At 41.9% G+C, this 27,615-nt stretch overlaps 1 protein-coding gene across 2 annotated transcripts in view; it reads left to right on the top strand.

The window, feature by feature from the left end:
* The window catches only part of TANC1 (tetratricopeptide repeat, ankyrin repeat and coiled-coil containing 1), a 773,242-nt gene that overhangs the window by 427,312 nt on the left and 318,315 nt on the right, over window positions 1–27,615 (top strand). For both annotated transcript variants that reach the window (XM_086956663.1, XM_086956662.1), the window contains exons 5-6: window positions 20,502–20,632; window positions 23,466–23,655. In XM_086956663.1, the coding sequence (XP_086812789.1) occupies window positions 20,502–20,632; window positions 23,466–23,655 (321 nt within the window). The remainder of the gene's footprint in view (window positions 1–20,501; window positions 20,633–23,465; window positions 23,656–27,615) is intronic.

The following is a 27,615-nucleotide window of genomic DNA, read 5'->3' as shown; positions in this document are numbered from 1 at the left end:
CAAAAAATTATTATTCCAGGATGCACATAAATGCTGAATTTTCTCTGGATTATCAGCATGAGTCACTGTCAGAGTTACAATTTATTTTATTTTGCTGAGTCTGGCATACATGTAAGAAGAATGATTGTGGTAAAACAAATAAGTATGTTTTTCATTTCTATGAGAGGTAGGTAGCAGGTGGAGTCACGAAAGGTGTGCACAGTATTTAAACCACATATGTCTCTGGGTATGTCATGTGATCAAGTCTGGGTTCCCCGGACGAAACGAGTCATGCTGCTACCCATCTTGGAATAAAGCACTTTTTTTCATTCATCGCTGTGGTCTGTACCTGTTTGTGCTGGTGTTCGGTTTGGATCCTTGTGCTGCAGGACTGTGGAGTTCGATATATATATATATATATATATATATTATAATGTTCAGCACTCCCAGGGGCAGGTACTCACTCAGTTTTTATTGAGCAGAGTCCTGACTGACTCGTTTTGGTTCTCATAGACTCATAGAACCTTTCTCCAGTGATTGTGCCCTATCTCCCATGAAAACACATACCCACAGTGTTATCAACATAGAAAACAAATTCATATCAGTTTAAAAATGTATCTGAGTATTTCATACATGTACAATACATCATTTATGTGGAACCAATATACCTTGCATACACTGGAAAGCCAATATGTTATTCCCTATTTATTTTAACATTGATTTGGTTTTTATAAGCACTAGCCGCCTCACCCTTTGACAACCATCCTCACATTCGCTATTGTATTTGTTTATTCATCTGAAATGTATAACTTTTATAGATCAATTTGTGTGTGTGTGTATATATATATATATATATATATATATACATGATAAATATATATATATTTATTTATATGATAAATATGACAAAAATAACAAGTGGTGTGAACAACAGGAGCTTGCTGTCTAATCATTGCTTAGTTCTCCTGCACTAAAATGTTGCCGCAAACATGGCATAATAACGCCAAACGGCGTAAAGTTTCATGAATTTCATGAACAAGCGTAATGCCAAATATGAGAGTTTATGCCGGCGTAATGTTAATTTCACCTGGGCCTAGTCACCTTGTATCATTGGATGATACTTTAGTGGAAGGGGTATATTAATACTTCGAGCTGGAGGTGCTGTTTTTGAATATTTTATTTTAAAGGTTTTATATAGCGCTGGCTAGACCCGGAGGTATCGGAGCGCTTTACATGAGCATCAGATCATAGTTACAGGTTACATCGTTACAAAGGTTACACAGTTCTTAGAGCATGGCAACATAGTTACTTGTAAGGTCGAGATAAACAATAAGCACAACTACGTAAGGGGAAAAGAAGGCAAGGTGAGAGATTCAGGGGGGGTTGGAGTAGGGGAAATAGACAATGAAGGTGGGAAAGAGGAGGAGGAGGGGAGGGTGAGAGTCACAGCATGGGGAGAAGAGGGGGAAGGGTGATGGGGACACAAACCGGTAGACGAGTCAAGGCATCGTCCAAAGGTCCAGTAAGCTGTGATCTCAGGGTAAGTGGTATCCCTTCCCTATCTCTATTGCGAGAGGCTCCCTTTGCGCAGTGGACTCTCCCAGAGAGGTCTCTGAGACTCCAAGGCCTACATACTGGATCCTTCCCCAGAAATGGGAGAGGGAGTGCTTTGGCAAGGGGTGCCATACCATACCTCAAGTTTGAGTGGCTCCCTTGGCGCAGTGGACTCACTCAGCGGGTTCGTTGAGACTCCAGAGTGTAAATATTGGATCTTTCCCCAACAAGGGGAGACGGAGTGCTTAGTCAAAGGACACAAAGGACCGGGTGTAGGCAGAGTAGCGGGCAAGGGGAGAGAATTTGGGGGAGAGGGGATAGGAGCTAGGGACGAGACAATTAGGAGAGATGGAAAGAAGTCTGTCTAAAGACCGACTGGGTAGGTGACGACCAAGGAGGGAATCCACGGCCCATTTCCCCTATAGCTAAACTAAGTATCTCCATCGGGCGTCAGACAAAATAGTTCAGTCTCAATACATTGAGAGTTGAGGGAAGGAGAGACCTAAATAGAGGGCGGATGTGGTAGGAGTCAGCAGGAGAGACGGAAGGACGTGCCAAAATGTGGTTCTAACAATATATAGGAAAATATCAAACAAGTAAACATTATATCAAACAGTCAGCAATACATTAGGGGAGGAGATAGGAGCGAGAAAGTAGTGGGGGGGAGGAGAGGAGGGAAAGTGAGGTTGGCTAGACCCAAAGGTATCAGAGCGCTATACATGAGGATCAACAATGTATCAGACAAGATCAACAATTACACAATCCATCCAAAATCAAAGGCAATACATTAGGAGAGGAGAGATAGGAGAGAGAAAAGCATTAGAGGGGAAGGGGGAGGTGGGAAAGGGAGGAAAAAGAGAAAAGACAACAAGGAGAGACAAGGTGAAGTCTGTCTAAAGACCGACTGGGTAGGTGACGACCAAGGAGGGAATCCACGGTCCATCTCCCCTATAGCTAAGCCATGTAGCTTAATCGGACATCAGACAAAATAGTTCAGTCTCAATACTTAGAGAGAGGAGGGAAGGAGAGACCTAAATGGAGGGAGGATGTGGGAAGAGACTACAGGAGAGATGCAAGGAAGTCTGGCTAAAGACCGACTGGGTAGGTGACGTCCAAGGAGGGAAATCCCCGACCTGTCTCCCCTATAGCTAAACTAGGTAGCTCTATCGGGCATCAGAACAAAATAGCTAGAACTCAATTGACGGGGGGAATTCGTAGATAAACAGGGTGGGGGCTAGGACAGGTGAGGGCAGAGGTCATTAGCAGGAAAGTGGAGAAGAGTAGAGCGGGGAGGGGTAGCGGACGGACGGGCCACACAGGCAGATGGAGGATCGCCATAAATCAGGATAAAGAAGAGGGCAGGTCAATTTCTATAGTTATGTTGTATGAAGTTGCATGGCAAATTGACAGAGTGGATGGACCTGGTCTGGTCCTGCATCCAACCAAGTAGACTAGAGGCGACATACTGTGCGTTCTTCCACAGCTCGAGCCTCAAAGATGGAGGCAGGACTTCCGGCTATTTTTCGCCTTTCTGGCAGTCACTTGCCTGACCTTATTATGGCAGTGTCTGGCCCTTCCTTTGTATACCAAATATAAGGAACGCTTAATGATGGAAGTCTTGTGCTCCGCTCTCTGTGAATCTTGATCAGGGATGCGAGGAAAGCACTCTCAGTTCACCTCTTTAAATTATGATCTGACACACGCAAGTATGAAGACAAGAATTCCTGGTTCTTACATCCTATTGGGTGTGCACTCACCTTGGGATTCCACAATCTATAAAGAGCACTGGAGATGGTACTTGCATTTATTTTTTATTTACCGCGGTTTTTTCTTAATATCTGCATAGTGTGAATTATATTGTGTTTTGGTTCACCCGACCCATCAGCTCTCTGCACACCACACTCTAACCCGTGCCTTATTGAACCAAATTCTTTTCATATAGTTTCATATTTGTTCACACTTGTATGAACTCTGTCTAATAATTACACCTGGTTCCTATTAACGTGATCACAACTAGAAACTGGTGGAAGTGCGTGTTTCCTCAGAAGAGTGCAGCACTATCTCAATTATCTGCAAACTTAAAACCATAATCAATAATTACTAGGTTAACCACTAACGTTGCCTTTATAACTAATATTGCATAAATGTTTAACTTCATTTAAGTGGACAAAAATGGCAATTTCATTAGAGTTCGTGAGAGAACTCATATCAGATGGAACCTCAAGCATTTCTGTCTAGACATAATCACTCCCCGATGTCCCTAGTCCTAATACATTCTTATTGTGCTTGGTGATAGCAGTAATGTGCAGGGCCCAGGCCTTTGAGCATGGCTTCGGTTCAAGAATGCGTTTATTTCCTGTAAGCAGCGTGATGCATTGTTTTACTGCACATAAGCATTCTCGGCATGAGATAAGGATGTGTAGTGCCAACAACAATAGAGATGAAAATGATCTATTTGTTGAGCACCGCATATGTACACGTTGAAATCTAAACAAGAGCAAACTAAGCCATCAACATAGCTCAATAGCATTGTTTCAAATGTCATCTTCCTCCACGTGGAAAGCAGAATAGGGTTTTGTGTTCAACAGCTGGTTTGTGTGTGAGGAGATGTAGTTTTTATTTCTGGCGTTATGCCAAAAACATCTGATTTTACTAAAATTATAAGTATAATATATTTATAGGGGCTTTTGGCCAGTCCTCTTCATTTATTGTTCTCTTATTGTGTCAGTCACATTTTTTTCTGACTACTACAGCATGGGTCAGTTCTCTTCAGCCATTTGCTAACTTCACTGTGAGTGACAGCATTCTGCCCTTTCAAAAGGAGCCCATCCACACTCAAAGTAGTTCTCTTCAGTGCCAGGGGCTGCTATGCTGTCTCTTGAGACCAAAATAAATTATTGCTTTTAGCTAGTATTTTCATTTTAAGTTACTGAGGGCCCAGCAGCTTTCCCAACAATACAATTTTGCCAGTCAGATGATAAAACAAAATAATCCCTGCCATAGCCAAAATGCTTGCAGTCAACGCGGGACCTAATGACTTTGCCACTGCTGTTTTTTTACGCATACATTACAGCACTAAATTGTCTGTAGGCGCACTGCAGCCATTCTTAAGATACAGCTGTCAAGAAATGGGAACAGAATGGTAGCAGAAACGTCATAAAAAGATGTGTAAAGACCGTTGGGACATATTTCAGCTCTAGGGTGGAGAGGGTGGGGTCCATCTTTGAAAGAGGTCTGTCTTTCTAGGAGACATGTGAAGCTAAACACCGCTTAAACAGACACATTTGTAGAAACAAGATCACTAATAGTGTGGTATTGGAAGATGAGTTCCTGAAGCAGGAAGGGTCCACAAACACAGAGGTGAGTTTGTCTTCAGATAGTACTGTGTAGCGTGAGCCATGCCATGGCATGAACGCACTAGACTGAATATTGAAAGCTAAATCATGAAATGCCATCCTACACAATTAGGAGCACAACCACACTTTGGTCTCTTTCTTGCTAACAAGTCAACTATATGCTGTACAGGTTTAAAACATGTTTGCCAAACTTGGCAAAGCCATTGGAGCTGACTTACACTTTCAGTTATAAGCCAGACCTGCTATATTTATATTTCAGATCGTAGGAGGTGCATGAGTTGCCAACTATAGTGAATCTTCTCAGGAGCCTGGCTGCTGGAGTGTGAAAGCTGCTTGGAGTGTAGATTGTTGCTGCTACATTATGTCTCTGTACATGGGTGTTCTGCATTAAAAAGAGCACCCTGTTATATAGGTGGTATTTGTTTGTAATTGTATTGTGTATCATTTCTAATTGTATTAATTGATTTCAAATTATGTTTCTCCTTGATGTTATAGTGGCACTAGCGTGCCATGAGAGAGATGGGAAATTAGGATGCTTGTAAGGTCCGGATGTTGGCAGTTATTTCCTGTATCACTTAAGTTATTAATAAAACGATATAGAAATGTATGAGGAGTTGTGAGGAAGCCACTTGTATCATATGGTGAAGAGCGGGGGAAACGTTTACAGCATCACAAGTAAGCGCTTATAGTGACAAACAGTTACCTGTGTTCCGGAGCCCACTGAATCGCTTTGCCAGGTATGGAGGATTTTTTTTCTAAGTTGAACTTAGACAAGTAAAGCGAGTGGTGGCTGCTCCGTTATTGTGATGGAGGATTGTGTCAGTGAAGCAGCACTGGCTATGGTTATGGAGTGGATGAGGCGCAAGTCAGACCAGAGCTAGCTTGGACACACTTTCGAGCGGACATTGGAGTTATCAGCTTGTTTAATCCTACCTAGCTAATATGGCCCATTCTGCCAGTCAATGTGGCAGAATGGGCGAGTGCAATTGTTTTAGTAAAAAAAAAAAGAGACACATTAGAACGTGTGCAAACCTACGTCCTTTAAATATGAACATTGTTGTGGAATTATATTCAGGAATTATTGACTATCGTAGGAGGGGTTAAGAATTTTAGCATTATAGACTTGAAAGCAGCTTTCCACCAGATCACACTGGAAAAACAAATCACAAATGTTGAACCACTTTTATTACGTCGTTTGGTGCATATACATTTTTGAGGCTGCTGTTTGGGCTGGCCTCAGTGGCCAGCGTTTTTCGAAAACTCATGTTTAGCCTATTTAACGATGTAACTGGAGTGCAGGCATTCTAGGACAACATCTTGATTTATGCCAAAACAACTGAGTAACATAATGTAATTGTTGAAAAAGGTTTAAGCATCTTGAAGGAAATAAACATTTCATTTAATTTCATTTAATCTTTATTTCGGTAAAAATAACCATAAAAGGTTTTCACAAAAACAATACAGACATTTCCACAATACATCGTATAGAAGATACAATACAATACTACTAATTCATCTGGATTCTAAATGGATTGGGCTGACCAGTTTAGTGATGTTCTAAAGATATTTCACATTTCTCAATGTTGCATTATAATTTAAAAAGCAGATTTGAGGAATAAACATATCAGGACGTATAAAAATATACCAATACAGTCAAATAAATACCTCTAAAATAATCTTTGAAAAGTTATTCTAGTAAAAATAACATTTTTATACATGACATGTAAGTCAATGTATATTTCATTTTATACTCCTAAAGTACACGTGCACGTCCCATTCATTTTCTCAGCCTAGAGTTTCAAACCTTCCCTTTTCCTTATCAAGCTTACCCCATCTGACCTTTGCCCAGTTGTCTTCATGTCATCTTATTATCTGTAGAAGGATTTCCCCTGGGACCCCTTGATCTTTTAAGGACTTCCACAGGAGATTTCTGGGGAAAAGATCGAACGCTGCTTTTAAGTCCACAAAGGCGATATACAGATGTCCCTTCCTAAATATTATATATTTCCAGGCTATACAAAGAAATCTGAAAACCTTGTCAATCGTGCCAGTCTTTACTCTAAAACCTGTCTGATACTGCGATAAAATGTTATATTCCTCGATCCATTCAATCAATCTATTTAAAATTTGCCTAGCATATACCTTCTGTAGAACATCAATAAGAGCAATTGGTCGATAATGTGATGGGTTATGACGATCACCCTTCTTAAAAATAGTCGTTATCTCTGCCCCTTTCCAAGTTTCAGGTAAAGGTGCACCTGCAGCAAGAGAATTACACAACAAATTGATGTGGGGCCCCACACACCTTTATCATGCTTCCATAAGTCTCCAGGTATTTTGTCAGGACCAGGAGCCTTTCCTGACTTCAATGCATCTATGGCTGTTAGGGTTTCCTTTAAGCTAAACGATAACGGTGCAGCATTTAATGTAGTTTCATAACTTGTCGGGCAGTAGTCCATGTCATTAGGGGAAGAAGAGTAAAGACTAGAAAAATGTGTCACCCAAGTATCCGCATCTAAAAAAAGGTCCTTACTACATCTTTCGTTTTTATTGCCCTTTGAAATTAGCCGCCAAAAAACAATTTGATCTTTTGCTTTCGCTGCTTCAAGTAGTTCTTCCCAAATATTCGCCTCCCATTCTTTCTTTGCAGAGGTTAATAATTGCTTATATTCTGCCCTTTTTTCCCTTAAGGCCACTGTATTTTTAGCTTTTGAGGCCAAAATGAGCTCAGTTTTTTACAGTACTACATGCTTTGTTATACCATGGTCTTTTCAACTCAGCCGCCACTGTAATCCCATTGTTAGCTTTCTTTGGGATTTTACTCAATATGGGTACCAAATCTTTAACTAATTTACAATGGATGTCCATAATTGGAATATCTAATGCAGGTAAATCTACATACAGAGAGACCCCGTCTACAAAAGTGTCATAGATCTGTTTAATTGCTGCTTGATTTTTCCCTATCGAATGCCATTTTAAAGCTCTCCTATTATTACCTAAAAGTGGATCTATATTATCACTATCAGGTTCTCTTGGTCTTGAGGCGACAGGATGGAAAAGGTGAGTTGCCAATGTCCGGCATAGTGGGTATTGGTCGCTCTCTGTTCTATTTTCAACTTTTAAGTCAATAGCCATCGACCAAAGCTCAATTGAAATAATTATGTAATCTATATGGCTCTTTATATTATTTCTAGTATATGTTGGGGCTTTTGGGCTGTCAGAGGGCAGACAGCTGTCACAGGCTCTCAAGCAGTGTCCCGAAACAAGTCTTCGTAACTGCGCAACTGCTATTGTACAAGGCACTAATGGCTGACTTTCCAGGAGCGGAATATTATTAGCCAAGAATTCTTCTTCCTCAAAGTATAGCCCCACCGTGGGTTTATATTTACGATTAAAATCGCCTCCCACAATTTTCAGTGCTCTTAATTCAATCAAGCTTAAAAAGTTGCTAGTTGTGTCAACTGTATCCATGTTTAGATTAGTAACAATAGCCATGGCAGACCCTTCCTCTTGAGATTGCAGCCCAACTGCCAATGATTCCAATGCCTGTGATGTAAATAATTGTCGGTCTTGGGCATCCAAGTCTGACAATGCATAGTATTTATTTGTCAATCGCATTGTATGCTGTCTAGCTGTTAGATGCCATGGCTGTGGTCTATAAAAAAAAAAAAACAACGGAAGTGCACAAATGTTGGTGTTCGTCAAGTGTGTTTACTCGTTTTTATTCAAAATGTGGCGCACCAACTGAGACCAACGAAAGTTGACCACTATACAATCGCCTTCTATATTTTTAGTGGAGTGGCCTATCCAACCTACCCTACGGACCATTAATATTTCCTTTGTGTCAGCTAGTAGAAAGTTTTTATGTTTAGCTAGCCAATCTATGGTTTTGTTCCGAAGGTCATCCCATCTTTCTCTCTGTCATTCTAAGGGCAGGGACACCAGTTAGTATTAGCGTATACGGGCACGAAGCAGGGGGCTCTTATATTGGCAGTTCTACTAGAGTTATGAGTCATCGTATGACTCCGGGCATCATGTTTCCTGTCTACTTTAGGGAGTGCTGTACAATTTCTCTGTGTATCTAAAAATCCGGGGCCAATTAATGACTCATAGGGCCTATCGTCCGTGCTGGTCTGCCTAATCTGTGTAGTGTTACCACCGTTTCCTTCCATTATTTGTTGTGTAGTTCTATGTAAGGTTCCGTCCAGCCTCTCGTTGCTTCCCCCGTTATGCTCTTCAGCCATTCTGACCTCTCTATTGTTTCCTAAATTTTTTATTGCTATTTCTAAATTATTCAGTTTGTCCCAAAGCTGTGTGAAGTCCTTGTTAAAGAAACCCTGTACTTCATTAACCATTACATCTACCGTCCTGGCATAACCAGTGGCGTCTGTACCAGTCGCAGATTCCTTGGTATTGCCCCTTCCAGAATCGAAAAACACAGGGCCAATATCTGTCTGTGTGCCAACAGAAGTGGTTTTAATTTGTCATCTATTTGGATCATATTCTATATCAGAACTAGCCATTACTTCAGAAACCATCACAGATTTAGATTTTCTTACTGGAGCCCCCCGTTTCCATTTTGCAGGCACTGCGTCGTTTTTCCTATCTACCCCATTTTTTGGGCCTTAGTCCTAGTAACTCTACCCACCGCCACTTCTGGCGTCAATTCCCGAGTTGAAACAATAGAAGGGGAGCATATTGAAGCTGAGAAAATAATGGGGGAATTAGTAGGTAAACCATCATTTAAACTTCTACCCATGCCAGCTTCATGAATGTCTCTTTGTGTTAAAGGGTCCAAAGATAATCGTCGCTCTGTTAGTTCAATCTCATGGATCAATAATGACTCTGCCCTAACTAAGAAGGCATCCAGTGTCCCTGCTGCACCCTTACACTTCTCAATTGCCTTAATGTACTCTGTTATTTATATATACAACAGGAACAACCAGGGAGCAGGGCAACAGTATCTAGGGAATTCCCAAGGCACAGTACCTTCCTACATCAGCAGACGTCCAATCGGTTGTTTCCATTGGCAAGATGTAAGGGAGGTTGCTCAGCCCAGCCTCTTCCGGGCTATGACGGGCCCGCTGCGGGAGCCCTGACCACCTTTTAGGCGCCTCCTGGCACGCTGCTGACGATGCGCGGTGTGACGGTGCCGCAAGGGATGATGGGAGGCGTAGTCCTCCTGGCCTCCGGTCCGCCCAGTCCCGCCGGTTCCCTGGCTCTCCACTGGTAAAGGACTGACAAGGGTCCAAAGTGCTAATCCTGCTGGGCTCCCGCGCTGCGGGAGCCCTGACCCCTTTTTAGGCGCCTCCTGGCACGCTGGTGACGATGCGCGGCATCATGGCGCCGCAAGGGATGATGGGAGGCGTAGTCCTCCTCGCCTCTGGTCTGCCTGGTCCCGCCGGTTCCCTGGCTCTCCACCGGTAAAGGACTGGCAAGGGTCCAAAGTGCTAATCCTGCTGGGCTCCCGCGCTGCTGGTGACGACCCCCTTTTAGGCGCCTCCTGGCTCGCTAGTGACGCGCGGCGTCACGGCGCCCCAAGGGATGATGGAAGGTGTAGTCCTCCGGTCCGCCCGGTCCCGCCTGTTCCCTGGCTCTTCACCGGTAAAGGACTGGCAAGGGTCCAAAGTGCTAATGCTGCTGGGCTCTAAACATTTCTTTGACTGACTTTGAAGGAAAGAAGTTTTACAGCAGTGGCTAAAGATATTTGTAAATATCCCACTAATTCTGTTGATTACCTTGGTCACAGAATCACTTCCTAGGACATGTGCAAAATGTATCTGAGAGCTTCAAAGTGTGTATCTACTCAAAAAGACAAAGATGAGCAGAAATCTTTTGTGAGTTTGTCAGACTATTATTCTAGGCTTGTGGAGGGGTATGCTGTCATCATGGAAGAGGTTGTTATGAAAAAGAGAAAGCATTTTTGTGTTGGGTAAACTGTAAGACAAGGAGTTTCAGGATCTACACAAGCATCTGCAATGCAATAGGTCTCACATTTATCAAAGTTAGGCCTATCTCAGTATTTAATAACAATGGTATTTACTTAGGTTATTTTGTTTGTGTGGTTGGAGGGAACAAAGGAAATTTGTCCCACCGGCCAGAAAAAAAGAAAGGTGCAGCTGTCATTGTTTCTGATTAGGATCACCGTGCCGCGGTGCGTAGAAAAACATAGAAAGATGAAGAAATAGAGTTGGGCGAACCACACGACCACCATTGTTAAAGATTAAGTGTGGCATGCTGCGCAGCTAATGAAAAAATGAAAATTGAAAAAAGGAAAGTTGTGTGAGCCGCGCAGAAGTAAAGAAAAGCGCAGCCACCATTATTAACGATAAAACGCGGTGCTCCTGTTAAAATAAACCACTTTCTACCATTGATTAATGCACCACATGTACATTTATACAATAATAAAACCCACAAACTATAAGAACAAAAATCTATGCCGACAGTTGCCTGCACTTAAAAAGTTAAGGCATAGCTCTCGGCATGCATGTCTAATATATATTACTTACAAGTTCTCATAAAACACTTTATTTTTCAACCAAATTGGTGCCCAAAGAAATGCATAAATGTGTTTGCTTTCAGTACCTTTAATGTATCCGTTGTTCATGCATACCTCCAGGTGCCTGCCATAGCCGCCGAAGAAGCGCTAGATGTCCTTCTCCCAACATGGTGTTTTATTATGCCAATGTACCCTCAGTGACCAGCGCGAGAAAAGGAGCGCAGGAATTTGGGTGGGCCACCCAGGAGAAAAGAAAGGCGCGGCCGCCATTGTTGCTGATTAGGAGCAGCGTTCTGCGCATCTAAACACAAACTTAAAATGATGAAAAAATAAAGTTGGGCGAGCCACTCGGATGCCTTTGTTGAAGATTAAGGGGGCGTGCGGCGCTCATTAAAAACAATATAATATTAAAAACAATAGAGTTTGGCGAGCCACTCAGAAGAAAAGAAAGAGGCAGCCACCATTGTTAAAGATGATGGGTCGTATGCAGTGTCGCCGGCCAGTTAATCCAAAGGCAGCTTGTGGAAGCAGGGGAGTGCATTTCCTGCTTGCAACAGCAGCTAGGAGAAAGTCATTAATAAAATAGTGCTCAGACACTGTATATATAACTTACTGAGAAATAACACTTGTAAAAGGTGCAGTCCTCCTGGGAGGTTTTCAAAAAGAGAAAAGGCTGTACTTAGGAGGGACTACTACGAATTTTAACTAATCAAAAGCCACCATTTATAAAGGATAGTAGCATGTACCAATTGAAAAGATGGCCGGAAAAATAAGCGGGGCTTAAAGTCCATACCTGAATACAGCATGTCTCAAAGAGACAACACAAGTGCTGCCTAGACGAGTCCTAAAAAATTATTGATGACTGTATCTGCCTTGAAAACCTATGTATCGGGTGTGGAATGTAGTATAACAATTGATGCAAGTGTGATTGTCATTGGGGCTGTGCTATGTCTGAATGTAAATGGAAGGGAGTGTACTATTGCGTACGCATCAAGAATACTCAAGGATCTTAAGAGGAGATATAGCACTATAGAGAGAGTAGTATGTGCATGGGGCATTGCAAAATTCAAGACATATGTTTGGGGAGCACATGTTATTTTGAGTACATATCACAAGCCTTTCTTATTCGCCTTTCACAAACACAAGGTATGCCTGGAGCATCTTCTAGACTCGTTAGAATGTTATCAAAGTTGCAAAAATACAATTTTGATGTATGTTATATTGCTGGATCTGCTAATTGTCGAGTTTATTGTATGTCACCTCTGCCTGTTGAAATGGATACTGATGAGTTGGATATGTTCAATAAGGAATGTATTGTAGCAGGTGTAGATATTTCAAAACGTCAGGCAGAATAGATGAAACCGAATGGTACAAGGCGTCTGAAGTGGATATGTTGTTGAAAAGGGTGTGCGAGTTTGTGGAGAAGATTTGGACAAATATTAAAAATGTACAGGGTGAATTGAAAAGCTTTTTCAAAATTGCTCATGAATTAATAGTTGAAAACAAGCTTTTACAGAGGAGGGACCTAATTTACGCAATACTATTGTATCTTTGGCTTACTCAGGTCATTTGGGTTCTACTTCAGCCTAGAAGATGCACATTCTGGTAACCAAGGATGGATACTTGTGTGGAATAATTTGTTGACAGGTGTGATCAGTGTTTTTTTTACTAATAAACATTGGAATTGCCTGATGTAGCGACGTAAAACTTTTGTTCGATTTTACAGGACCCATGGCTTCTCTGCCATTGCATCACAAGTATTTGATCATTTTAGTAGGCTATTTCAGTAAATGGGTTTATTATGATTCTGTGGACTGCATGACTACTACTCAAGTGGCAAATATTTTTTTGGCTAATATGTTAGCTGTGGAAGGTTGCACCTTCGGAATTGTTTACAGATAATGGGGTACAGTTAATGTCTGGAAAACATTTCGCTGTTTCTGAAGAAGAAGGACATGATGCCTTACATTGTGTCATTATATAGTCTCCAATCCAATGGAGCTGTGGAAAGAGCATACCGGTTGTTGAAGGAGGAAGTAAAAATTGCTTCAACTTGTGGTATGGATGTTGTTGAATTTGTCAGGGAGAACATGTGGGAATATCTCAACACACCACATTCTTTTATGGGAGTTTCTCCTTTTGTGGTAATAAGATGCCCTCATTCCAAACGTATTCCTGAGTGGTTGAAAAGAAAAACCAGTGTGTTACCAGAGGATTATGTGGATTATGATGTTGTGAAATCTAGAGTGGAATAGTCTCAACAGAAGATGAAGGCTTGTCATTATGATAATAGAAGATTGTTTAATAACAATTTGAATGTTGGTATGTGGCTTATGTTTAAACATGAGTTTTCAAAGGCAGGAAGAGTGAATTTCATTTTCGTGGACCACATAAAGTCATTCAAGTGAAAAATTGCTCAGTACAGCTGGCCAATGGGAAATGGTGGTTTATTAGGAATTTGGTTTCATTGAAAGATTTCCAAAAACAGATTCTAAAAAAGTAAATTGGAAAGTTCTGATGACATACAAATGTATTCGGCATTGTCAGACAGATTACTTGATGGTGAACAAAAGGACACAGAAACCTGTAGTAGTGGTCTTTCTGATAATGATTGTGATGTTTTGTCAATGGCAAAAGGTGTTGAGTCATATGAATTCCTGTGGTAAACAGGAATATGGTGGGGTTGCAAGAGGTGTGGAGGAGGTTACAACCAGGATGGAAAGTATTTCTTTTTTTATTTCTTTCTTTATTTCTTTATTTTTTAGTCCTCATATATGCCACCAATGAATACTCTAGATGGGAACCCCATATGCATTTCACATTGTCAAGATTGATACTGCCCTGGACTCAATGTGCGGCAATCAGGCGTCACCCAGAGGTAGGCTGTTTCCTTGTCCAACTCCCCTGTCCTCTGATGGAATACCTCGGACCTGGGGAGGACAGGACCGACACTAACCTCTGGCATAATCATCGGACCGTTATCTCGATAGCCAGGCACCAGTTCCGACCACAGATTCTCTGTGCTCACTACTCGGCACACTATGTCTATCTTACTGACTTCTATGATGTTTCGTAAACAGTCAGTAAACCTGGGAGGGGTCGCTGATTTCCATTCTTTACAGATCTCTCTCCTTGCTATAACCATCACATAGAATATAAATTGTGAGGAATAGTTGTTAATGTTATAACCAGGTGGTAAACCAAAAAAAAACTAGCCTCGGAGAGCATGTAATAGTGGTGGTTAGAACCTTCCCCAGGAAGTCCACGATCTCCTTCCAGTATTCAAGAATCTTTGGACATTCTAGAAATATATGTATGTCATCAGCTGCCAAGAGTTTACAGCGGGGGCAACAATAATTCTCAAGTGTAACCCTGGACAGTTTAGCCGGGGTCCAGTAAACCCGATAGACCGTATATAGATGATTTATCCTTAGATTAGCTGGTTTTATTAGACTCTGGGACAAGGAGAAGGAATCTGTCCAGATCTTACTGGTTACTTCAGGACTATCTGATTTCACATTACCCCAAAGACTCGCCAGCTCACAGTTTTACATTCCTGTTGCCCCCATTAGTGCCCTGTACCAAAATGAGACCTCTTGTTTCCCCCCTCCTCCCCTGCAGACAGAATGAAGGATCTCAGACTCCCTCTCCCGCTGTAACGTCTGTCTTGACCACCAGGCGGAGAGTTGGTAAAACTTAAATCTCGTTAAAGATCCATTTGTCAGTGACACTAAAGAATCCCAATCCATAAGACCGGAATTGCCCCAGAGATCCCCCCATCTCCTCACGCCTGCTGTTTTTAAAGGCTGGGACAGCTGGTCCTGAAGGCACTCCAGAGTGCCTGGGAAATCCCAAACTGGGGCATTAGTATGGTAATATGGAATTCCCAGAGCTCTCCGAACATATACCCAGTTCCTAAGGGCCGCCTGCAGGATCTTTAGGCGGACTTTTTTATAGAATTTCTGGTCACCGAATTCGAATAAGAAAAACTCCTGTCCCTGTGGTAAATCATAGAGCAATGCCTGGAATACACGGCCCTGCGAAGTTGAGTCCAATTTATTAGCCAATAATCTAAATTTTTTTAAATGAAAGGCATGACAATACATAAGTTGGTCTGGTAGGGCTAAGCCCCCAATTTTTAACCCCCTCCTTAACTTTTTCCAGGCTATCCTGGGAGATTTACATGCCCAGATAAAGGAGCCGATCTTGCCTTGAAGGCTCTTAATCTCTTTCTGTGGAAATGATAGAGGAATGGAGTTATAGAGAAACGTTAATTTAGGGAGTATAGACATTTTGATGAGATTAACTCATCAATATATATTTAATGGCAGGCTGCCCCATCTTATTAATGTTTTTGTAATTTCTTTAACTACTGTCTGTCAACTAATTCTCTGTATATTCTTTAGTTCTTGAGTCAAATTGATCCCAAGTATCTCATTTGGTATTTTACTCCCTGAATGGGCGTACTATTATTCCAACCCATTATTTCTGTCTTCTCCCTGTTTATTTGATAACCCGAAAGCCTCCCAAATTCCTCAGCTAGATAAAATAGCCTAGGTATGGCGTCCACGTGATTGGAAGTGTATAAAAGAAGGTCGTCTGCATACCGTGCGGCCTTAAGCTCTAGACCTGCTATTCTAAAAGGTTGAATTACATGATCAGCCCTAATACAACATACAAAAGGCTCAATATAAATGTCAAACAAAAGGGGGGATAAGGGGCAGCCCTGTCTCGTGCTGCGGGATATTTGGAACCCGTCGGACAGGCCATTATTAACCAAAACTATAGCTCTTGGATCCTGATACAAAGATTTAATGCCCTCTATAAAGAGGGAACCCAAACCCAGCCATAGTAGCCCACAGGTATTTCCAGTTTACCTGGTCAAAAGCCTTGGCCGCGTCTATCGCAATTAAAGCTAGCGGCAGCCCTCTGTCCTCAACATAATCTATGGCTCCAATCACCTGGAAGGTTAGCTCATTTAGCTGCCTCCCCGGGATGAACCCTCTTTGATCCGGGTGAATTATAGATTTTATAATTTTGGCAAGTCTAGTTGCCAGAATCCCAGAGTAAAGTTTCAAATCTGAATTCAAAGGAGAAATAGGCCTATAGGACTCAATTTTTTTTGTTTTTTGGGTCCTTATTAGGCTTTGCGATAAGAGTGATCGTAGCTTCAGCCCAGGTAGGGGGGATGCTGTGGCCATGAATCAATAAATGGTTAAAAAGTATAGTAAGCACAGGTACCAGTTGCTCTGAATAGTCAATATAGACTTCACTAGGTAGCCCATCTGGGCCGGCAGCTTCCCCCCGCTTCATTTTCTTGAGTTGAGCTATTACTTCCCCTTCCATGATCTCACTCTCTAAATACTTCCTGTCTATTTCTGAAATTAGGGGTACATTTCTCTGGCTTAACCAAGTCTGAGCTTCCTCCATCCCAAAACTCTTATCTTCCGTATATAGGCCTTGCATGAACCCTCTAGCTTCCTCCCTGATGCCCCCATTCTCCATAATTGATATACCTGTCTCCCTTTGCATTAAAACTTTGATATTATTCCTGGATCTTTCTTCTCTGGCTTTCCAAGCGAGAAGGGCCCGCACTTTTCCCCATACTCGAAATTTTTCAGTTTACTGGTTTCCCATTTTTTTCCTAATGATCTTTTCATCACTGATTTTAAGAGATAGTTGTAGATCGAAAAGCTCCTTTTCCAGTTCCGGAATCCTCTCTCTATCTGAAACAATAGCCACTTGTAATTCAGAGTCTTTTTCAACAATTGCTTTCAAATCGTCCTGCTGTTTTTTTTTAATAATCTTCCTATTGTGAGCCATTAAAGAGCTCAACACGCCTCGTAAAAAAGCCTTATATGATTCCCACACGGTCTGAATAGTGGAGGAGCCAATGTTAATATTTAGAAATTCGATTGTTTTTTCTCCCACTTCTACTTTTACTCGATCATCTAAAAGTAGTGTCCTCTCTAGTGTCCATCTAATATCCGGGAGTCTAGAGCTTAATGAAAAAACCATTTCAACAACTGCATGATCTGATATCCCCACTGGGGTATGGGAAAGAGAGGTTATGTCTGTAAGCAAATGTTGGTCTACCAGGAAGTAATCTATTCTCGAATAGTGTTTATATTTCTTACTATAGAATGTGAACCCACTAGTAGAACCATATTTAGCCCTCCAGGCGTCCAACAAATTAAAATCTTTCATCATAGATCCCAGGACAGAAAGTGATTTAGTAGGAGCGTGGTATTTAGCCTTTGAGGTCCTATCCAAGTTGTAATCAAAAATCAGATTAAAATCACCCCCCAGGACCACAGGACCTGAGGTCTCTAGTTGACCTGCTGCCAATTTCAAAAGAGGACCGGGATTGTCATCATTGGGGCCGTAATACACTGCACATGTGTAATGAATACTATAAATAGAAAGGGCTGCCAAAATCCATCTACCAGTTTGGTCCGTTTCAGTCTTTATCAGCCTTATCCCCCTATTTGCCCTAACAATTATCGCAACCCCCCTAGTTGCCCCCCTCTGTCTGGAACACACTATTTCCTGCACCCACCCCAGTTTCTCAAAAAGTGCCTTACATACGTTCAACTCAAGGTGTGTTTATTGTAATAACATAAGGTGGGCATCTGTGTTTCTTAAAAATTCGCAGACCCTAGATTGTTTCCTCCTTTCACCCATACCATTCACACTCCAGGAGAGGGTTTTAATACTTATTGACCTACTCATGACCGTACTCTGCGTTTTCTCCCATCCTGGGCTTGTGATTTTTCCTATATATGAGGACTTTTTTTTTGCTTTTTTCCCCACCACCCAACACCCCACCCTGACCCCCTCCCCTGAGGAACCCCCCCGACATACCTGACCATGAAAACCGCCTTTAGGGCCCCGGGAGAACTGCTTTTTGAGTCTACATTCATCAGCGGGACATTTTATTACGGCACCAACTGTGAGAAAAATGAATGTTTAAGTACTAAGTGATTAAATTTCTATTATCGTGGTTTTTTTTGTGTTTTTTTATTTTTTTTGCTTTTTACTGTTCCTTTCTTTTCTCCATTTTTTCTATTATTTACATAGACTCCATTTGTCCCAAATGCCTCTGGGTGTCCCTATATGTCCCAGTATATCCTGTTCTGCCTCCGATATTCCATACCTTCTTTATTCCAAGCCTCTCTCCCCCTCTGTCTCTTTATTCACCGGGTTTTTTTTTTTCCGTATCACTTCTGTCTCATCAAAGTTAAAAGATCATCCACATCTGTGGTCTGGGTAAAGTTGTACATTTTATTCTTCCACATAATCTTTAGAAGGGCGGGGAACTTCATTTGTGCTCCAAACGATCTTAATTCTGGCATTCTGGTGCCCAGCTCCCACTGCCTCTGGGCTGTTCTCCCCCCTATATCAGATCTAATAAGATATGGGATTGCCTGACAGTGAAGGTCCGATTTAGAGAGACTTCTCCTCAAGATTATCTCTTTGATACTAAAAGTCTGAAAATTCACCAAAATTTTCCTTGCCGCCTTTCTGTCTGCGTGTAACTTGAAGGGGTCTCTATGTACCCGTTGTATTTCAGCCTCCAAGTCAATATCTGGACGGTCTTTTAGGACACCGTCCCATAACAAATTACAGACAAACCCCTTAATGTCATCCAGCTCCTCTCCCTCTGGTATTTTTAAAATTCTCAAGTTATTTCTTCGAGCTTGGGTTTCCAGCCTCTCCACATCCGAGGCCAGAGATCTATTCTGTGTTTTCAGAGTTTCAATATCCTTTGAGTTCCCTTGGACTGATTTAGTTAGGGCTACCACTTCCAGTTCCAGTTTGCCCGTCCGGGTGATAACATCGTCTAAATTAGACTCCAATAGGTCAAACCTGTCATGAATCGCCTTTTGGTTGCCCTCTGAGATCTCAGATTTAGTCATCAAATCTCCCCTTAAGGACTGAATAAGGGAACCCAACCTGTCCATATCCAAACTCTCTGGTTCCCTTGTGTCCCCCTGCTCTCTGAATCGGGTCCAGACCCTGAGCTGAGTACTTTCCCTGAGTTACAACCACACATTGCATTGAGGGGACTGCCTTTGTCAGAGGTACATGGGACTGGCTAGCCTGGGGATCTAAACCTGTACCTTTAACCACCTCCTCGGCCTCCTCAGTCAATTCTGACAGTATCCCGTTCCCAGCATCGGACAAACCCGCCAGAGGAGCAAAATGATTCTTTAAAGGGAGCGCGGGATGGAAAGTATTTCTAAGAAACCTGGTTATTTACACTTGATATAGATGTACAATAATTATATATTTTTTTGTTTTTGTTTTATAAGAAGAAGATGTTATATGGGTGGTATTTGTTTGTAATTGTATTGAGCATCATTTCTAATTGTATTCATTTATTTCACATTATGTTAGTCCTTGACTGTATAGTGACATAAGCGTGTCACGAAAGAGGAGGGAAGATAGAATGTTTGTAAGGTTTGGAGCCTGCAGTTATTTGCCATGCAGCGGACCAGGAAAGTGTTGGAAGCTGATTGACGGGCTCTGTTCTGTATCGCTTAAGTTCTCAATAAAACTATATGGACACTTATGAGGCGTTGTGAGGAAGCCACTTGTAACACAACCTTCCCCAGCTGCATAACAATTAGGGCTTAGTGGGGGGAAAAGAGGATAGCGGTGATGGAGAAGCATGAAGAAATGGAGATAGCACTGGTTCATCAAGTCTAGTAACAGCTGCAAGAACTACTTTGTACCATCACCATACGCTTAACCTGAACTCTGTGCGACCATGTAAAGATCCCTGAAATAATTTGGGGGTCACCTGTCTCAGCAGTGGCAAACTAGGAACAAGTACAGAAAAGGCAATGGCTTAAGTGAGTTGAGAAAAATACTTTCTGCATTTTTCATTAAGTATGACTCCCACTAACTTATTTGGGTGTTTATAACATGTGTTTCTGTATGTACAGGCCATATCATAATAAGAAAAAACACTGTAATACTAAATGAGGATGAGAGACTACTGGCAGTTCATGGCGCACACTCTTTTCTGATAGCTACTCAAAATTGTTGACATGTTACTTTGCAATGTTTGAAGATTATAATATTTCAATTTTGTTTGTGTTGTACAGAAGCAAAGGGCAGTAAAGAATCAAACTGTTCGCCTGCAGCTCAAGAATTGATGACGCGACTGGGGTTTCTCCTTGGTGAAGGGATTTCAAGTTCTGCACACATGTCTTTGGATGTCAAAAATGAAACCATGGTATGATGTATGCTTGCTATAAGAAAGGTTGTACGGTTTCTAATGCATCTCTTGGGCTTGAGTATTTTCCCAGAACTACCAATCTTGATATTCATTATTTATCACAATATAGTTTATGCTTGCATTCAGATTCAAAAAGCCACACCAGTGGCTAATCATTAGCTTTTAAAAATCATGAAATTTGAATATTTCATTAGTAGACAGCGGTGAAAAATAAACATTAATTTCACTTAATGAAACTGCAGTCTACTTTACAATAAACCCTTCTTCTTGAATTCACAGTGAACTGTGGGGCAGGCGTTTAAAAAATGCTAATAATCATGCTTAGATGTGCACACTTTGAAATTGATGGTCAAGATGCATTTAAATGGCCCACATATGCAGCATCTTGTTGATCTACCTTGAACTGAGTTGTGGTAAGCCTGATTGTGATGATTTTGCTTTTTGATCTTCAAGTCTGCTTGTCCCCATGTGTCTCTGCCAAACTACTGTCTTCTTTCTTGAGGACTATCAGTGGGTCCTGGGTCGGTGAACAGAACGGTTTTGAGCGTCTTTCAGAATGAGCAATGGGAGTAGGGAGGTTAAAGCAGTAGGGCAACATATTCCACAGTCCACAGATGGTGAGGGTTTTAGGTTGAAGTATGGGGACTGTAGAAGACAGGCTAGCAGAGTGGCGATGACGTTCTGGCTTTTTTGGGCTTTGTTTCAGAAAAACTGTAATTTTGTTTAGAGCAGAGATCCTAGACATGTGTGGCAGGTATTTCAGTGCTTACAAGGATTTTTAAGGGCTAGAAAGAAGTAGGTAGGAATTGTGCAGAATTCAGTGAATTAGAAGGCTAAGTAGGTGTCCGGGAAATGCATCCAGTAGTCAAAACCCACCAATACCAGGAATTGGATTGTACTCTGGGGTCAGAAAGTCTGTGAGTGTTCCATGAAGTGGTAGCAGAGAGTAGTCAGACTTGATTATCTCTGCCCCCAGCGGGGATGCCGTTCTGTAGGGGAGTGGGTGCATCTCCATTGGCCCATTACTATTGTTGTGGAGACCTTTCCTCCACCCCATCGCGTCAGGCATGTTTGTTTATTTGTGGGGTATAGTTTTACCAAGAAGGCTTCATGGTAGTAGCAAGACTAGGAGGTAGGAAACTCACAGGTAGGAAATGACTTGCGTATAGTACAACCTAGGAAAAATAAGAAACCAATAGAATTTTAAAGCCTTTCTAAAGCGGAGATGATATTCAGGCGGATGAATATCTCGCACCACTTTTTAAATTTGTTTTTTGCACAAGACGTGAAGTAATTTACTATATAAGAAAACTATCTGCTCTGAAATCCAAGATTCGGATGTTGCTAAATATTGTGTTTGCTTTGTGACATATTTTGTAAGTCATACTGGATCCCAAACATCAGTCCTAACATGGGAATTCTACTGCGTGCGTGTTTCCCCTACTGATCGTCATGCGGCCTCCCCAATATTGAATCTTTCAGTTGTAAGACCGATGCTTACAAGTTACACCCTGAAAAACACATACATAGTCCCAGCTCTTTGAACTAATCCCAACCTTCCTGTCCACAAATGTCACAAATACCTGTAATTCCCACTGCTTCCTATCTTATCCCACATCAAAAAGTACTCGTCTGGTCTGTTGGCGGAAGCATCTCTGCTTGTTTTGCTCAGTCACAGGAAATTGATCGGATGTCCACCCAAACATTTTTAAGACTGGAATTGCAATAAAATATCCATTATTTTGTTCTACCTGACCGCCCCTCAAACTTTCAGTCCAAAAGATGATTATCTCGCTTAACAATGTTCCCCTGTATCGTGCATTTTTTCTCCTGAATTCTCACATAATGACTGCAGCTTACTAAATGCTCACTGAGTGCATTTCCCCAGAAAGTGAGGATCAGTAAAAGGCAGGTTTTATTGTGAAAAAGCTCCTCTTTAGAAGAATTAGTCTTATATTTACAAGATTCACGTTTATGGTTTCTTGGCACAAAAAAAGCTTCTTAACGCTGATAGCAGAACCTCATGTTCCAATTATGCGCGTTTCTTGCTTCAACAAACGGAATTTAAATGGGAGTGTGTACGTCTTATCAGATGGAACATTTCATTGTTTTTGGCGAAATGTTATTTCCTTTGCACTCGCATGCATGTAAGAACAAGTCAGTCAGTGCTCTCTGAGCTGATACAGGCTGTGTTGTCCAGGATTTCAGAGCAGATGTGATGGAGAGAAGAAGGCACCTATCCCTTTTCGAGATAAATTAAGAGTGCTATCCAAAAGTATCTGCCTGCCTCTTACAAGCTGTATGTCCCTCACCCCTCCATATAGCAAGGCTGAATTTTACGTCTGACGTTAGTCAAGCCCTTTTGAGAATACTAAAATTGTGTCCGTATGCACGCGCTTTCAGATCAGCTCTCTTCGTCCGCTGGTCTATTTTTTGTGTCTCACTACCGCATGGGGTACAGGGCCAGCCTTCTTCAGCCATTGGCTAACCTCCCCCTGTGAGTAACAGCATTCTGCTATTTCAACAGGAGCACATTCAACACACAGTAGTTCCCTCCAGTGATTACTATTAAAAGCATGTGCTTTTTGAGACTAAATATATGTTTGCTTGTAGCCAATGCTTTCTGTTATATTAGTGGGGGCCCAGCGGCTCCCCAAGCAATAAAGGTTTAAAAAATCCATGACAAAACAATCATTGACAAAGCCAAAAGGCTAGCAGCTAAAACAAGCCTTGTTCCCTTTGCCAGTGCTTTTTCCTTAATTGCAGGTTGCCTGTTTGTTAGCAGTAGGCCTCTGTGTAATGGCTGTTTCTGTTTTGATGCTCTTCGCAGTGCACAGCAGCCGGCCACGGTATAAGTCCGTGCTCCACGCTCACGAGCAGCACCGCTTCGCCGAGCACAGACAGCCCCTGCTCCACTCTGAACAGCTGCGTCAGCAAGACGGCGACGAGCAAGGGCAGCCCTTGTGGGACCCTGAGCAGCCCCAGCTCCACGCTGGAGAGCCAGGACAGTGGCATCATAGGTAAGCACGGAACACTTGGCACTGCCCTGCAACGACTGAACGCCTCCACACCTTTACGTAGTAAATGCATATTTTTTCACATCCCTTGAATTCACTGGGAAGTTTTAGTTTGTGCACACGGACGTGTCACGTCTAGCTAACGCTGAAAGTGGGTGAGGTTTAACGTTTCGCAAGTAGGTCTTTGTCAAGTTGATTAGGCTGTGAATTCATTAAGGCTCTGTTTTGCTTCTGAGCTGAGGACATGCTGTATAAATAGAATGTGTTTCAACTCCCAGAGGACCCCGGGGCAGCAGCCAGAGATGCAGGATGGCTTTTGTGTTTGCAGGTGTTTTTTATGCTAATCTTTTCACACAGGTATGCTGTTCAGAGCAGCTGTTGGTGCAGCAGTAGGTTGCTCATGAATAATTCACTGCACACTTTACAGTACATTGGGATATTCACCATAACTGAGGGATGATCTTGGGAAGATGAGTGCAGATGATACTGTAGCGTGGGTTATCCCACTGTAAACCTACAGTGCACAGAGTGGGGTCAGTGCGCTGTTCTGCGTTCCCAGTCATTGGCCAATCTTACTAACACCTCATTTAGTGTTCTCGTGAGTACCATCTTTCCTTTCCCTCAGATCCTGGCTTGATTTTCATTATTACTCTACTTCATGCAGATAGACTGAGAGTCTTGTGTTTTTTAGGGCTGGTGTTATCCAAGCCCTCTTGATTTTTCATAAAATATATATATATACTATACCTACCTAATTACTTACAGGGGCTTTCAGTCAGCCCTCTTTATCCATTGGTCCACTGCAGATTCATTCACATTCAGCTTCCACACCCCTCAGTGTACAGCATGGGGTACAGGGTGGATTCAACCTCATCCATCGTTTAACTGATTGTGAGTGACCGCATTCTGCTCTTGTACAACATGTACAATCACACCGGAAGTAGCCTGTTCAGTGCCAAGGACTAATGGTGTAATGTGCGTTTTTACATTGAAAACTCATACACATTTTTGCTTTACGACAATGGCAGTTTTCATATAGTGTGTCCCTTTATTAAAAAAAAGAAGCTTTGGCAAACCAAAAGGCTAGCAGCCAAAACCATACCTATAGGCTTAGACAAGACATGTTTAATTACTTTGCCTTATGGAGTGATGGAATATAAATATATAAATATATTAAGTATATTTGCAGAACTTACTAATAGCTTAATCTGTTCATTGTCAGGATGTTTACATTCCAGATGTTTTTCAAACTTTGCTATTGCGTTGTTTTTATTCAGACGTGCCTCTGAGCCCCGAGTACAGGAATCAATTAATTTGAAATAATTTCTCAAAAGTAAAACATACAATTCACAAAAGGATTCTGAGTACATCAAAAAGTGCAGAGGTCAAAAGAACAACGTCATAGTGAAGAAGTTGTAACGTTAACGGCTATGATAAGCCGATACATGCCATGTATTTCGGTAAGGTCATGAGTATCTCATGACTATTGAGGAAACCTAGAAAACGTTAGAGTTCGTGAATCAGCACAGTCCACAGAATATATGTACGCAGAGCAAAGCTAGGCCATTTGTCTTATGCATTCTCGAGTCATGTATATTGCAGTGAGGCAGATGGACCTAAAACATTTGTTTCCCTGGTTTAGTTTAGCGGTGCATTTAAGTATAGATTTGAAGTTGATTGAGTTCACCCTAGGCACCTAATCAAGAGGTGCAGATGTCGAATTCAATACTGTGGTGCCTCCAACATAAAAGAAAGATAGCAAAACTTTACATCTTCTGAGAAAAAGGGACCAAGTGCCAGATGTACGAAAAGCTGGTCTCAATTTGCAGTCAGTATTTTTAGTGACCAGTAAAGAACTTTATGAGCCGACCTACTTACCTACTAATTGGTCATTTGTAAAAATCCAAATCGGAGTGGATTGAAAATGTGACTTACCATGTGAATATTCATGAAGTAGGTCACAAATTGTGATTTATTCCAATTAATATCTATCACAGGGATGCCGAACTGCTATGTCAGCAGGCCATCTTGTCTGTTTTTCAATAAGCATTAAAAAAAATAAAAATTACCTTTTTTTTTTTAGGAAACTGCTGCCTTTAAAAAAACGTTTTTAGTAATAGTTTGTTAGAGAGTTGGCAGTGGTCGTCTGGACCCCCAATAAACTTTAAAAGATGATTTGTGAATAGTTCACTACTCCAATTTGTGAGTAAGTAACTTTTCAATGTTTTGCAACTGGATTACCGTTGCAGAACATTGATACTTTGTATGTAATGTAATGTAATGTAAAAGAGCATTTGTACCGCGTAGCAGCCACTCCAAGGAGCATCAAGGCGCCAGATACTGATCCAGAGATGTAGGAAACAGGTTGGGCGTAGATGGAAGCTCACCCAACTGTTACACTAGGGCTCTAACACAGGTGTCCTGTAGCTTGAAAACCCAGGTTTTCAGTCCCTTTCTGAAATCTTTTTCCTTGTCTAGGGCACGTAGGGAGGGTGGAAGAGTGTTCCAGGCTTTTGCTCCGAGTACTGGGAGGGATTTACCACCTCTCGTGCTGAGCCTGAACCTAGGTACTGACAGGAAATTTGAGCTGGATGATCGGAGATTGCGTGAAGGGTGGTATCTGGCAAATCTCTGCTGTAGGTATTTTGGTCCAAGAGCATGGGTAGCTCTAAAGGTAATAATCAATATTTTAAAAAGGACTCTCTTATTTATTGGGAGCCAATGCAGTGTATTTAGTGCTGATGATGCGGAGGATTTCCTCGGCCATTTGAGGACTAACCTAGCTGCAGCATTTTGTACCATTTGAAGTTTATGTGTGGTGGTTTTAGTAGTACCTGCATATAGACTATTACAATAGTCTATCCTCGACGTCACTAAAGCAACTGTTACCGTCTTCCTAGCCTCTAGTAGGAGAAGGTCGAAAAACTTCCTGAGTCCTTTAATGATGGCAAAGCAGTTACCTGCGACTTTCAGGGCTTGCTGCTTGAAAGATAGGTTGCTGTCAAATGTGATCCCTAGGTTTCGTGCCGATTGAGTTGTATTTGGTGGGATTTCTGCCTTTTCCGGCCACCAGGTTTTGGGCGTGAAGTTATTTGGGCCCATAGGCACGATTTCTGTCTTGCCTGTGTTGCATTTTAGATGATTGGCTTTCATCCAGTCGAATGTAGCCGTGAGGCAGCCTTTAAGTTTTTCTTCCCATTCCTATGTGTCTTTGTCCAGGACCAATATCAATTGAGTGTCGTCGGCATAAGCCACAACATCAATTCCAAATGACGATATTAGTTTAATTAAAGGGGCAGTGTAAACATTAAACAGTGTTGGGCTAAGGCTCGAGCCCTGTGGAACGCCCATTTTTATTAGTTTTTCCTTGGAGCGAAATTCGCCAAGGGTGACTACTTGTCTCCTGTCACTCAGGAAGTTTTTAATCCATTCCAACACTGTACCAGAGATGCCAGATGTTTCAAGTCTATTAATCAGGATGGCATGCGACACAGTGTCGAAGGCCGCCGACAGGTCTAATAAAATCAGGACGGCCTTCTTACCCTGGTCCAGTGCCATGCGGATGGTATCTGAGGTGAGCAGGAGGGCAGTTTCCGTGGAGTGTTGTGCCCTGAAGCCAGATTGATTGGGATGCCAGGCTTCGTTTCCTTCCAGGAACTTGGTGATCTGTTTGTTTACACAGGCCTCAGTGATTTTACAAAGCATTGGGAGGAGAGATATTGGTCTTAAATTGGATAAAGTGGTAGGGTCAGGTAGAGGCTTTTTTTATAGTGGTTTCAAATCAGTATATAGATGAGATGCACATAACACACCGCTTCCAAGTAGCTGTTCAGTAAGGGGTCGGAAGCCATCCTTAAACTGGAGTTGTGCATTTGAAAAGGCATTTTTCTGGTTGTGAACTTCAGATCGGAGCGTTTCCTATTGTAAAAATGACATCTGACCCTAAATCCCCAAGATACAATC

Source organism: Lissotriton vulgaris, chromosome 2_1 (assembly GCF_964263255.1).
Source record: "Lissotriton vulgaris chromosome 2_1, aLisVul1.2, whole genome shotgun sequence".
Lineage (NCBI taxonomy): Eukaryota > Metazoa > Chordata > Amphibia > Caudata > Salamandridae > Lissotriton > Lissotriton vulgaris.
Note: the sequence above shows the minus strand (reverse complement) of the source record. Positions and strands in the feature narration are given on the sequence as shown.